Source organism: Pezoporus wallicus, unplaced genomic scaffold, assembly GCF_028554395.1.
Source record: "Pezoporus wallicus isolate ANWC-B61680 ecotype Strahan unplaced genomic scaffold, APGP_CSIRO_Pwel_v1 contig_6484, whole genome shotgun sequence".
In the NCBI taxonomy this organism is placed as follows: Eukaryota; Metazoa; Chordata; class Aves; order Psittaciformes; family Psittacidae; genus Pezoporus; species Pezoporus wallicus.
In genome coordinates this window covers 3,617,228-3,630,514 of record NW_026638903.1, presented here as the reverse complement: position 1 = coordinate 3,630,514, position 13,287 = coordinate 3,617,228, and the positions used below count along the sequence as shown (strand labels likewise).

General features: G+C 41.4%; 1 protein-coding gene across 2 annotated transcripts; it reads right to left on the bottom strand.

The window, feature by feature from the left end:
* Positions 1–2,776: 2,776 nt before the first annotated feature.
* NIT2 (nitrilase family member 2) lies at positions 2,777–11,632 on the bottom strand. 2 transcript variants are annotated; one of them, XM_057413052.1, is made up of 10 exons: positions 11,584–11,632; positions 9,928–10,046; positions 7,026–7,146; positions 6,818–6,906; positions 6,211–6,304; positions 5,319–5,393; positions 4,828–4,906; positions 4,543–4,641; positions 3,385–3,440; positions 2,777–2,994 (listed from the first exon to the last, which is right to left on the bottom strand). In XM_057413052.1, exons 1-10 carry the CDS (start codon positions 11,609–11,611, stop codon positions 2,906–2,908), a joined length of 849 nt encoding a protein of 282 aa, XP_057269035.1. In that variant the 5' UTR covers positions 11,612–11,632; the 3' UTR covers positions 2,777–2,905. The 2 variants fall into 2 exon arrangements, with proteins under 2 accessions (XP_057269035.1, XP_057269036.1); XM_057413053.1 differs by lacking the exon at positions 11,584–11,632 and adding an exon at positions 11,018–11,133.
* Positions 11,633–13,287: the final 1,655 nt, after the last annotated feature.

Sequence of the window (13,287 nt, the reverse complement as noted above, 5' to 3'; positions counted from 1 at the left end):
TCTGACTCTGGGAAGAATAATGATGACTGACTCCCTCTCATCTTCTCCCACTTCAACCTTCAAGAAAAAATGAGGAAATGTGGAATTAGCAAGTCTTTTCTCTGTGACTGCATCCATCACCCACAGAGATATGATTTTGAGAGCTGAATATTACAGGGAAAAAGGAAATCCAGCCAGGAAAGCTGGGAGTCTGGTGGCTGACACCCCATTAATCAGTGTATGCCAGTGAATCCCTTTAGTGAATGCCTGATACAGTTAAGGGTTTACTTGAAGCCAGGTGTGCATGGGAACTGCAAGCAAAGCTTCCTTAGTAGGGATGGCGAGCTAACATGAAACAAGTATTGCTGCTATTTAAAGAAAATAAATCTATTGAAGCACAGGAAGCTGGTAGTGAAAGCTTGGATAAACCTGGTGTAGTCCAGGCACTCTGGGAAGTCACTTCCACACAGAGTTGTCTTCTGTCTTAATTCTGATCATGTAAAATCCCTGTTCATCTTGGAGACAGCTTTGCCAAAGCAGAGATTAGAAGTTGAATTACTAGGATCTAATTGTAGATTGAAAGTGAAGAGGGAACTGATGTATACTAGGGAGCTGTACTGTAACTTACTTTGGAACGATTGAGAGCAGCTTAGGTGGAGCTTTAACTAAGGTTCCCACCTGCACTGGTAATAACTGCCTGATACAACAGGCATTATTGTGTTGTTTCTTTAAAAAGACTTCAAATTCTTGCAGGCTGAAATTCTGGAGCTATTTCAGGTTTGTTACTGGCTGTTTTTCTATACTTGCAGAATATTGGTGCATATTTATAATACAGATAAAGTGCCTGTTTTCTACCAACAGAGATTGTGTAGGGACCGCTTCAAGTATTACCTAGCTGATAATGGATAGTTACCTTTTTTCACTGAACTCCACAAAATTCACAGTCCCATCTGTATTGCTCTGAGTGGGTCACACTGGAGATCCCCTAAAACATCTGCTAAACTTAAGGTGCTTCGAAGCTCTTCTGACAGGCTGAAGAGGTTTGAGCTCATGTCTCCTCTTCAGACAAGTTCAGTGAAGTAGCTCACTACAGATTCTCAGGCACTCTCCCCTGGAGATTCCAGGGAAGGAGGGCACAGGCCAAGGATTCTGTTGCTTGTGCAAACTGCACTTTGCATTTTTAAAATTCAGTGGTCGGCCCATGAGAATTTTGCACTGTAATTCTCCAAAGGTAGTACTTAGCTCCTCTGCTGCATGTGCAATAGCTGCTATGATTCAGAAGTTGGAGCCCAGTGATGACCATCATGGATGCTACTGGCTGAGAATGTGGGAAGCATTAATCTAAAGCAGGAAACTTGACTCAAATGGTAAATGTTGCTTTTTTAATATTTATTTTTCAACAAATAAATCTTCATTTCACTTTATGCTCTGTGGCTTGTTTCTTAAGAGTTCCAGTACAGTATGTACACCAAAATGCAGCAAAAAAAGTACAGACCAAACAAACAATGCCTGCTGGAATAGATAATGCCATGGCATGGAATGGTGTGACCTGTCTTTTGAAGGGAAAGAAGCCTCAGGGTTTGGCTTAATTTAACCATTAATTTTCCTCTATAAAACACAGACTTAACTTGTTCCAGATAAGCCAAAAGAACATTAAAAAATAGGTCAGGAGAGCAGCTGTGGGAAGAGGAGGATGACTAAACATAAAAAGGTAAGGTGGTTTTGAGGGGAACTGGCAGCTACAGCAAGACAGAACCTTCTCCATTTTGTATTCTGAAATCTTTAGCCTTACTGCTTTACCATTTTTGCTGATGAAAAACTAAAAGCCTAGTGGTAAAGGCTGGTTTTAAGCACTTAAAGCCACCTTTAGTAATCAGTTTAAGTCTCTTCAACAAGAGCAATGTGAGGAATGTTTCCCATGCAGCTCATGGAAGCTGGCCTTTGGTAGCAATAATGCATTAAAGTACCTGTCTTCTCAAGGATGGTGGGCAGAAAGACTTCATTCAGCACAGCAGGTTTTCTAACCCTTTGACTGATTCACCATTTTCAGGTGAAGATTACCAGGCAGCAGAATTAAAACCTAGTCAGACATTGTATTAAAGAAGCAGTATACAGAGCAAAGGTGTGCCAGCATGTGAATTGCTTTAAGAAAACAGTAACCTGCACCACTTCAGCAACAAACAAGAATTGCAGTAAGGAGAATTTAATATATTTGAGGAAAGACATGAGCCAAACCCTGTTACAGATTCTTCTATAGTAGTACTCCAGTCTAGCAGCTTCTTGGATTGTTACCCCTAAATCGTGCAGGGCAGGATTTGGCCTGTTTTGCTTAGTGTATGAAATTTTAAGCTTTCTAAGTACAGATGTTGGACATTGAGGGAACTTTAAGGCACATCCAGCCAAGGAGAGAGGTGGAAGAATCACACTTCTAGATTATTTGATAATTGACTGTTTATACTAAGGCTGACTGACTTCAGAGGACAAGGTTCCCATTCCTATGTTCCACACAAAAACTCCCAAAAAGCTAGCTAAAACACCGTGATATGTAAAAAGCAGTATTAATTTACTACTGTGTTGAACTGATTTTACTTCCATCTTTGATTTTACCTCCATCTTTAGCATAGCTGTAAACTACTATGAAATACTAGAGTACAAGAGGAGATACAAAAGTTGTATTTGGATCAATTTTAGAATTATACCAGCAAATCTTTTGTTTGTGTTGGCTGGTTGGTTTTGGGGGCTGTTTTTGGTGGCTGTGGGGTTGTGTGGCTTGTTTCTTTTTGCGTTTGTTGTTTTTGAGGTTTTTTTAAATTTTTAAATTAACTGGCACATTTAGCAGTAGATTGTGGAACAGCTAATGAAGGAAGCCTTCGCAAGATGAAAGCAGCAGCCATTTTGCCAGCTTCACCCTCCCATTCACCCAGCTTCACTTTTTCATCTCTATGCCATAGAGATCACAACGCTTCTGGCTTAAAATAGGAATCTGTTGACGTATTTCTGCAAGTTTCTTCAGATCTGCAGGGGAAGAGAGAAAGAGCTATTAGAACAACAGTCAAAAAGGACGACTCCTGATTTGTTCTGGGGTAAGGCAGGGAAAAGAGCAGCTTTCATGGAGAATGGTCCTGCAGGGCACTGCAGCTAGGCAGCAAGGGCTGAAGGAATCCTCAACTGCTCTTTCCTGAGGTGGCAGCTTCCTCATAAGGAAGGAAATGGGAAGAGGGTAGTCAAGGGCTGCTTGTTCCTGCTTTCATCTAGCAACAGAGAAGGCATCAGACACTGCATCATTTAATTGCACGTGCAAGCCTACAGACTTACAAAACTGTCTCTCCTTAAGTCTCATGACCTGTGCTCAAGAAAAAAGCAGGGAAATAAAAAAAGAACAAACCCCAAACCCTTTACCCTTACCTATATCTGTGTATAAAACTGTTTCTTCAGCCCCAGCTTTGGCTATGACTTCACCCCTGCAAAATGAAGCACATTTGTTCATAGCATTGAAAGAGGCCTCAAGGCATCAGTCCAGCTGGTGCTGTTTGTACAAAGTGGAGTTTCTTCCCTTGATGTCTACAGCTGTAAAGATAGGCTGTCCTAGAAATAGCATCATAATTCATAACTCTGGCATGACAGAAATTGCTTCCAGGCTTTATATGTGATACATATTATATGTGACACATATTATATGTGACATATGCATATTTTACTTAACATAAGGGTGTTTCCAGGCATCAGGAATCATGATAAAGGCAACTATAAGACCCTGTGCATGTCAGCATGCAATGTAACTCATGGGGCAAGAAACAACTTCACCAGGGACAACCAGATGTGGCAAAGACTAACCTCTTCTCCTTTCAGATCCTGCTGGCTTTTAAGATGAGTATACTTTTACTCTGCATAAGCTACTGAACATTATTTATCCTGTCTCTCACTAGGTGTTCTGTGACTGCTTTCATCACACAAAGTTGAAAGTTCAAGACACAGATAAAGCTTTTCTTACTTTGCAGTCATCGGGAGAGAATAAATCATCAGTGGATTTCTTTGGAAAAGTAACTGCTTGAAGATTTGGTCGCTTTTACCTCCTGGGCACCTGTGTGACTTCTGCTTAAGTCAGAATATGTTTCTTGCCTAGCTGAAAATACTCTTCTTGTTCTTTATGTCAAAGCAGTGTTATTTGGAGAAATGGAATAGTTTTGTGTAAGTAAGTCATTTAAAATGGTTCAGTTCTGCACAGAGAATTACCATAATGCATAATACATAACAGACTGAACTTCAGGGACAAGTTGAAAAGGTCAGCAGCTTAACTAATGCTAAATGCTAGAATTAAGTAGCTTTCTTGCTACTAAAAAGAATAAATACTGTTAAACTAGTTTTGGTTTCCTTTTCATTTTTCAGTCAGTTTTAAAGCGTGCTTTTGAAAATATAGGCTTTAGTCTTAGGTACTTCTTACCAAGAACTTGACATTTTGAAGAGTAGTTGGAAATGTGAGACTGGAGTGTTATGGCTGAGTAAAACTTACCTTTTAAACAAGAAAAAGTGGGGTTTGGGTTTTGTTTTGTTTTCTGAACTCACCATGGATTTACTACACTGCTGTGTCCCCACGCAACATAGGATGCTTTTTCATCTCTAGCAGGAGATACGGCAGCTACATATACCTGATTATCAACAGCTCTGTGTTAACAGGAAAATAATGGAAAGGGGAGAAAAAAGAGAGTAAATTTTTTTTTAATACCAATTTATTAAGCAGAAGAGAAAGAATTCACTCTTTCATAGTGTGATTTGGAACACAAGAAGAGTTGGGTTCTGTGTGCTAAAGCTCCCTCTGGAACAGGAGGATATGCTGTTATTTGTTCTTACCTGCCCCTTTGTAGCAGTTCCCAATGGGCTGGTCCTGTTGTCAGGTTAAAAGCCCCTGGATAGATCAGCAGCTGGCAACCTTTAGTAAAAGAAAATTAGAACCCAACCATGATTAATGGGAAGATGATGTACCCTAGAGTGGTCCTTCACATTGAGACTCAAGGCAAGGTTTCTTACAGTATCCCCCAAAATGGAACCAGAGCTTGTCCATGTTTACACAAGTAATTACTTATGTCAACAAAGCCCTGTCATACATTACCGAAAGTGGGGATAAAAGTGGGGACACTGGCAAACGTGTATCAGGAAATGACTGTTAATTTGCCCAAGGAGAACACTCATTTCAATAACAAACCCTCAGCCACAAGAAGCATTCAGTGTTACTGGGTGCAGGTAAGAGTGCCTGATCACATACAGTATATACCACCCTGAAACACTTTGGCACAGTTCAGGCCTTATGGCTAACCGTGCTCCATTAGGTGACCCAGCCTCACCTTTCTGTCCGTAGACTTGAGCCATCTCAGCAAATCTGATATCATAGCAGATGCCCAGGCCCACTTTACAGTATGCTGTTCTCAAAATACAAGAGACAACAATCATATTACTACCAGAAGCACATGAAAGCACTCAACACTCCCTGACAGTTGTTATTTTACATGTCTTACAGTAACATGAGAAGCTATATTTAAATGTGTATCCTTATCTGTAACAAGTATTGGCTATTTGTGGGGGAGAAGTCATGCTTCATGATGACAGGAAAACTGTGAAAAAAACCAGCCATTTCCACAAAATCATGTTAATGCAGGTCTGTGCATAATACATTCCTCTCTGATTTAGCTGCAGGTTTTCCATTTGTTTTCTTCTCAAGAAAAAAAGCACTCGCTGCTCTTCATGGACTAAAGAATGTAGCTGATTCAAGAATGTTGGAATAGGATTTACTGTCTCCATTATTGTATCATCCTCACCTGAAACAATCTGCCAGTGTAGCTGTTTGCTACGTATATTCTTTTTCAAGGCATGTTCTATAGGAACCATTTTAAAGATGTAATAGCTATAAAAAAAAAATAAATACAGTAACTTCTCTTTAGCAAGCCAATAGGACTGTTATTTAAGGGAAGTGCCATGATGTATGCTTCAACCCTTTCTACTCAGTCCCTCAATCACTTGCTCCAAACAACATTGCCTTTCTAAAAGTCTCAGAAGTGACCTACACACTTGGAACAAACTTAAACTGTATTTGCCACGGTTTTCAAATGCCTGATATAAATCTGTTTGTTAGTCTAAAAATCCATTGCTGGGTTGACGGTGAATCCATGATGGGGAAGAGAACTCCTGTGGTGTTTCTGTGGTAGAAGTCCTTATGGAAAGGGCTTGTCTTATACTCACAAGTATCAAACATGGAGAAACTATTCCCTGGACTCAGCATTTCAGACTCTTTGAACTGTATCTTCCCAGGAACATTAATGTCAAACAAATGAACCTGTAATTATAGTATGATTAATAACAATTTCTGTTCTTGGTACTTCAGCCTCTTTCTATTGGGCATGTGTTTTCTAGTTATCATTATCGAGACTTCTCTTTTGTCAGGATCTCAACTAAACGTTGGTTAAGATTGTGAAATCTGCTAAAGATGATTTAAAGCAAGTTTTTTCTTTACAGAAATATACATGTCTGAAGGTATTTGGGGAGAAAAAACCCAACCCTCCCCAGCCACCCCCCACCCTCCAAAACAAACCCAAGTCAGTTTTCCCAGCATCTGAGAAAAGCCAGTTATGCTTTCTGCATCTTGTCATCCTTACCCAGAACAAATTTATGACTGCCTTTGGAAGGGGTGTTTGCATGTCCCAGATAAAATTCACATGCAGTTTTACTGACAGTACACAGCTTATTATTAATGCAAGATTCTACTATTGCCTATCACCTTCAGGCACAGATAAAATAATTTTGCAACACTGCTGAGAAACCTTCTAATGACAACATTCTGCCATCTTACCTTCCTGTGCTTTGCCAACATTGCACCATCAGGCCCAAAGACAGCACATGTATTATACAGTTTTCCACCATCCTCTTCCGGAATGGATCCTTTATAAAGATGAGAACAAAGATTCCACCCAATGTATTATATGGAATTATGAGCCAGTGGCATTGATAGACATGGTACATTTTTCCCTCAATGAGACAGGTTACCAAGAGTAAACTACCTCCAACAAGATATATGCTGCACTCCTTTGCAACTTCTGAGAGCTTTTGTGTTGATTCCCCAGGGATCTTCTCTGCATATTCCTTAAAGTACTGGGTTCCATAGGGCGAATTAAAGCATTCCTGGAATTCAGAAAAAAAAAAAAAAAGAACAGTTAAAATCCCAAAATCCAATAACACCACCGCAAAGAGATGTACCTCATCTTTTTAACTCTTCTTTATCAGTGTTCTCATTTTCTCATTCAATCTTTAGTTACAGGAGTCTAGTTTACAGGAGCTCAATAAGCAAACCAGAAAGCATCTCAGGAGGCCAGAGAGACCTTTAACAATTAGAGAAAATGCAGTAGGTGTGTTGGTATGACTGCATGCCAAACAGGACGTGAGCTAGGAGCCTCCTGCAAGCTGCAAGTAACAAGACTAGCACGTTTGTCAGTCTAGACTTAGCAAGATCACAAGGGATGTTCTCATCAGAACAATGAACCAAGTTCCACCTAGCTTATTTGACAAGTTACAAGCTAAATAAATCCTCTCAAAACTGAGATGCTCATGTTCATCCGCAACCCATGATGTCTTAATTTATAAAAAGACTTACGCAAAAGCACGCATTTCTCAAAATTACTCATTTTGCTAAAAAAAAAAAAAAATCTTTCAAACACCATTTCCTCACAACTGAACAGCGTCTTCTGTCCTAGGCTCAAGTTAAAGATTTGCTATCCCTCAGAACCAGGCATGTAATCTTTAGACAGTAAGATTAACAGAGCAGTTTAGATGTCTAAACTACATGGTTAAAAGCTATTTGAGATGTTCAAGATATCCAGAACTTTGGCTCTGCGCTACATTTAGCAGCTCTGTGAGGATGTGTGACATCCCCCAACACTTTTTTTGTCCCCTAAGGGAGTACAGCTGAAGACCACAGGTAGGTTATTAAACAGTACCAGCACCTACTCTTCGGCAGGCAATTCTCAGCCCAAGCATCTGCCTCAACTATTACCTCTGCACACTGGAAGTTGTAACAAAACACATCACATACCACCACCTGCCCCCTAAAAAAAAAAAGAAAAAGAAAAAAAAAAGAAAAATAAAAAAAAGAAAAAAAAAAAAATCAAGCTGTGAATAGCACTATAAAAATTTATGCCTTAACCACTCAGGCAAACTTCCTAATAACTGCAGAGGATTGTATTGAGGGGAATAAATAAATCAAAATTGGCTGGACTTTTTTGCCACATATACAGTCACTAGGCCAAGCAAGATGCGAGCTAACCCACAGCAGAGTCTGTACACAGAAGGTGCAGAAGGGAAGTCTCTGCAGGCTGTCAAACGAGCTTCCCAGGCTTTTGAAAATGTAGGACTGAACTTCAAGGAAGCGAAAGCAATGCCAGCTGCCCCCACCTGCATCTAGCCCCTTGCAGGGTCAGTGAGGGTGGGACTGAAACCATGGGCTCACAAGGACAGGCAGGGCTCTGAGCAAGCTTGTAGCAGCAGTGAATGAGGTTGCTCCTAAGCCGATGCTGGAACAAAACTGTAGAATGTCTGCACAGAAGACCCATTTCTGTGCTCTCCAAAGTGGTAAGAATACAGAGAAAGATCTTTGAATTGCTTTCTATCAATTTCTAGATTCAAATGTATTCAGTTTTTATTTCTCTATCTATAAACATTACAAATTGTTTTTCTCTCACAAATTTTTCCTGCTTCAGAAATGAAAAAAAAAAAATTAACACATCAAGGCTAACACGTCACAGGGAAACTGCCACATGCCACTGCAGAAATGTAGATCATATAGTCAGTGCAAGTTACTTCTTTCTATAATGTGACTTAAAAAAAAGTGAAGAGAGTATTTCATGCCCACATCCCAATGCCAGAACAAAATTTACCTCCCAAAAGCCTGTGAAAAGCTTGCCCTTGTTTTACAGGTTTTACTCCACAAGCATAGATTATCATTGGCAAGGTGAGTATCTCAACTAAATAGGTCTGGAAAATTCAATGTTTGTACACATGATGAAACTAGCAAATAATAGATAATCTGGCTCAGCCAGAATAATCAAAGGTCACATTTGCAACACAAGAACTGTTAGCACAGAGGAACTGTGTTGTCCTGCCTGTGACAGCAGGGGGAAAACATTCTGACTGTAAAGCATTCAGACTAAAAGTTCACCCAGAGAACTTTGCACTTCTGAGTCAGATGCTGCAGGGCACAGGGGTAACGCATGTACCCCCACGAAGAGAAGAAAAAGCTCCAAGCTGCACTGGGAAGGTTGCCTCCCTGCCAGCACCCTCTCATCTGTGTGAAAATTCAGCAAGGTGATCCCGACTGAAGTCCAGAAAGTAAATCAGAAATTATCAGTAATTTTAAGTGACTATTTATGATCCCACAAAAGGAAGTCACAAGAGAAATGTTTTTTAATCATAATTCAGCCACAAATTACCTGTTAAAAATGTCTATCATGTTTCTCATGTACTATCTAATCTGGAACAATTACAGCAAAAAGAGTCACTGTATACTTGTTCTCTTTCATCTTCATACCAACATACTTTAGCTGAAAATTGCCTTTCCTTACACTTGTAGCACACAAGGCTTCTGCAAAGACTCAAACTACAAGCGCCACTTTGGTGAAACCAGAACATACCAGTAACAGAACTGCCTGGGATTTAAACCAGTAAAAACTTAACCAGGTTCTTATGCCACAAGAAAAAAAGACAGTACTTTCTTCTTCTTCCTGTCTCCCTCTTAAGTATGCCTCTAGACAGAACCCCTGCTCTTTTTTGTTTTTTCTTATTTTGGAGCCTCATACAAGCATCTAAGCTATCCAGAAAGAAACAGGAATACATAATACATTAGTAACACTAGAAAGGGGTTTCCAAGGGTTTGAGTTACAGGTACTATTGTAGACCATGATCTGTACTCACAGGAAGAGCTACAACTTTAGCTCCTTTAGCTGATGCTTCTCTCACCAGCCCACAGGCTCTCTGAAGGTTCTCTGATTTAACAGCAGATACATGGAGCTGAATAAGAGCTAGGCGGAAGTCTAGTGGCAGAAAAGAAAAAATTGGTCAGCAGAATTCCCCCAGGAAAAAAAATCTTCAAAATTCCAATTCACTAATGAGCATTTAACAAAATAGATTTACTTATATATTAACATATGCATAAACCACTTCCAACTCATTTTGCAGTCCACCTATGACTCTGGAAACAGTCTCTTAACACAATGCTGCTAGCATTTGCCTATTTTTATTTATTTTTTTTTAATGAAAGGCTTCACAAAGATAAGTACCCCGGTTTCACAGCACCTCTCTTCCCTGGAAAACTCCCATGAGATGCACTCAGAGATCACTATAATATAAAGAAAAAGCTGCAAGCAACACACAGCCTTGCTGGTCAGGTAAACAGGAAGAACTGATTCAACTGACTCAGTATTTGTCTTATTGAGTAAACAAAGATTCACTGAGATTTTGAATAGATGTAATGATAGTTGGCTTCCAGACCTAGATAACCATACTGGGAATGTGTCTAAAACTTTCCCATATTTGTTGCACATGTTCAGAGAAATCTGACACCAAAAAGATTTACATTTTGGCATAAACTCACTTCTGAAAACAAACACAAAACAAAACCACAAACAAAACAAACAAAAAAACCCCAACAAAATCTACAAAGAAAAATCTTAACTTCTTTCTCATAATGTTTAGAACACCAGGAAGCCATTAAACTTATTTTCCCTACCCCTCAGTTTTGGATTTTGTTAAAAGGGCAAAATTAAAGCTCAGCCACAACAGAATGCATGGTTTTGTGTCCATGGTCTTCTTTAAAAACAATCAGATGTAGAAGTAACAAATACAGAGAAACGTTCAACAGTGCTGGGGAGGCCCAAGATCTCTCCTTCCAGCCTTGCTAAGCGGCCTCAAAAACTTCTTTAAAAGCAATTCTTAGGATAAGCTATAGCAGTGCAAACCACAACCAGATGAAAGTGTATCAAAGCATGGTTCTTAGCTGTATCACCATGAAGCAGGGTTTTTAAAAACATCAGCAGCTACGCTTGTCGCGCTTGTTTCAGATCGCATTCCTCGACAAGCTGATCACTGCACCAGTGCCGGGAGACTCACGAACAGCGGCTCCAGGACTGAGCCGTAGCAAGGCGGGCAGCTCCCTCTGGCTGGTTATTTCCCACCCCAGCAAGGCTGAGGGGCAACGCCCAGCACTGAGCCCCAGGACTGAGCTCCGGGAGCACCGGCCAGCTCTGCGGCCACCTGGTTGCGTCCAGCGAAAGGTGAGGACCCACTGGGGACAAGAAGGCGCCGGCAGCGGCTCGGGGCGGCCCCAGCGGTCTGGTGACAGGCGGTGGCGCCGCGGAGAGCTTTGGGGCGAGCAGCGAATCTGGAGCGGCGCCTCTGACCGGCTGAGGCCTGGGGCGGGAGGCCGGAGCCCCGCCGGAGAGGCAGGCTCAATGCCACCCCGGCCCTTCTTCCCCACGCCGCGGGCCGGTGCGGGGACCCGACCGGTAGCGAGGAACAGGCGGGAGCGTGAGCAGCGGTAGAACCCGCTCTTCCGCGCCCACCACCACTCACTGGCCATGGCTCCGCGCACCTCCTGCATCTCCGAGCGTCCCAGCTCCTCCCTCACAGCGCCGGGCCTGCCGGGAATTGTAGTCCACTAGTGTCGCGGAGGGAGAAGCGCAGGCGCACTTCCTCCACAGTACCCATGTAAAAACCAACCTTACCCTGCCTTCAGAAGTCCGGCTCGTTCCTCGACCCGATTTTGAAGCGCTTCCCCACGGCAGCTTTGTCAGGCAGCGGTGCAGGAAGGTTCAGGGGATGAAGTATCTCGGGGCCTAAGTGCCGCTGAGGCTTTCCTGGGAGTACAGCTGTGGTGCCAAATCAGCACCTGGCAAAAACACCGCTAAGCATCTCAGCCTCTTGGTGCCCCACGAAGCTGGTGTGCCAGCCCTAGAACGTGTTAATGTTTGCTAAGGGCTCGTTCCAAGAGGTCTGTACGAGTTTACAGCTAACTTATTCACCTGGGAATCACCATCTTCCTTTACAAGAACAGCATCTCCTAAGCTACTACTCAAAATGCTAACTGCCATGCTGTTTTTATTACTAGCTTTATACACTGAGTGCTCCCCTTTACTCAATACAGAGCACTGCTGCCTCATGTATTTATGTTACAATCTTGAGATTTTTAAAAGCCAGTTAGTAGAACTGTAGGTTCATGTTGTGTAGAGGCAGTACTGCTCATGCAATAGTATCTCCACGAGTTGAAAATAGATGAGAGCAGAAGGGGCAAAGATGAGTAACCGAGAGTGATCCATATCTTATGCATGTGTAAAACCCACATGTAAGGCCTAACAGGGTCTAAACTGCAAGAGCAGCAAGTAATCTTCAATTACATCTGGAAAAGGCAGTGTAAATAAAACTGCACCTCCAGAGTCACGAGTATTTTTGGTAATACACGAGAAGTTCTGTACAAATTCTCATAGAGATCAGAATCTACAAGGATTTGTGAGAACTGAAGAGCGATCAGTGAACACAGAAGCACTGACCCTGGCTACAAAACACAAAAGAGCTCCCATTTAGCAAGAGAGCTTACTCTAAGAGTGGATTTTTCCTGTTACAGACCTTATTTCTATCACCAAAACAGATTAAAATAAAAATTAAGCCCCCAGCAACACTGCAGCTGTCATCTCACATTCACAACCACAGGCAGCAGTGCATGCAAAATAAAACAAGAGGCTGCAAACCTCTGGCAAAATAATAAAAAAAAAAAAAATTCCTCCAAGATGGACAGGAAGTAGAAGAGCTTTTTCTTTTCAGAAACAGTCACTCCAGTACTATAATTGGATTTTCTGCTTAGCAATACAGGTTTTTTAACAGACACACTAACTACAGATGCATACGCTATGAGGCAAGAGTAGCCTTTAAATTGTGGGTAGAGAGGCATAAAACAGCACTGAAATTATTCATAGTTCGGACTGAGCTTCGTAAGATCAGGAGTCTGTTGATAACTTGCACATTGTCTCAGAAAATTACAAATAATTAGGCTTGGATTATACATTCCTACACAGAAGAGATTCAAGAACTGACTGTAGCTTTATTTTCTGTAGATCTGAAAAGGTCTGTATTTGTGGTCCTCAGAGAAGCATGCATGTTACCCACTTTCCATATTTAATACCCAAATACACCTGTTTAACAACTGAGTGTACTTTCTACACACCACCCTGCCAATGACTAGTAGAATGTGTTGTATCGTTTTGCCATATTTGATCCATAGTC

Excerpts from the sequence above, each read along its gene's own strand:
- NIT2 (XM_057413052.1), bottom strand. The coding sequence starts at position 11,611 with ATGCAGGAGGTGCGCGGAGCCATGGCCA. Across the intron at positions 10,047-11,583 it reads GGTGCGCGGAGCCATGGCCA|ACTTCCGCCTAGCTCTTATT; the intron begins GTGAGTGGTGGT and ends TTCTGCCACTAG. Across the intron at positions 4,907-5,318 it reads TCAAGTCTACGGACAGAAAG|GTTGCCAGCTGCTGATCTAT; the intron begins GTGAGGCTGGGT and ends CTTTTACTAAAG.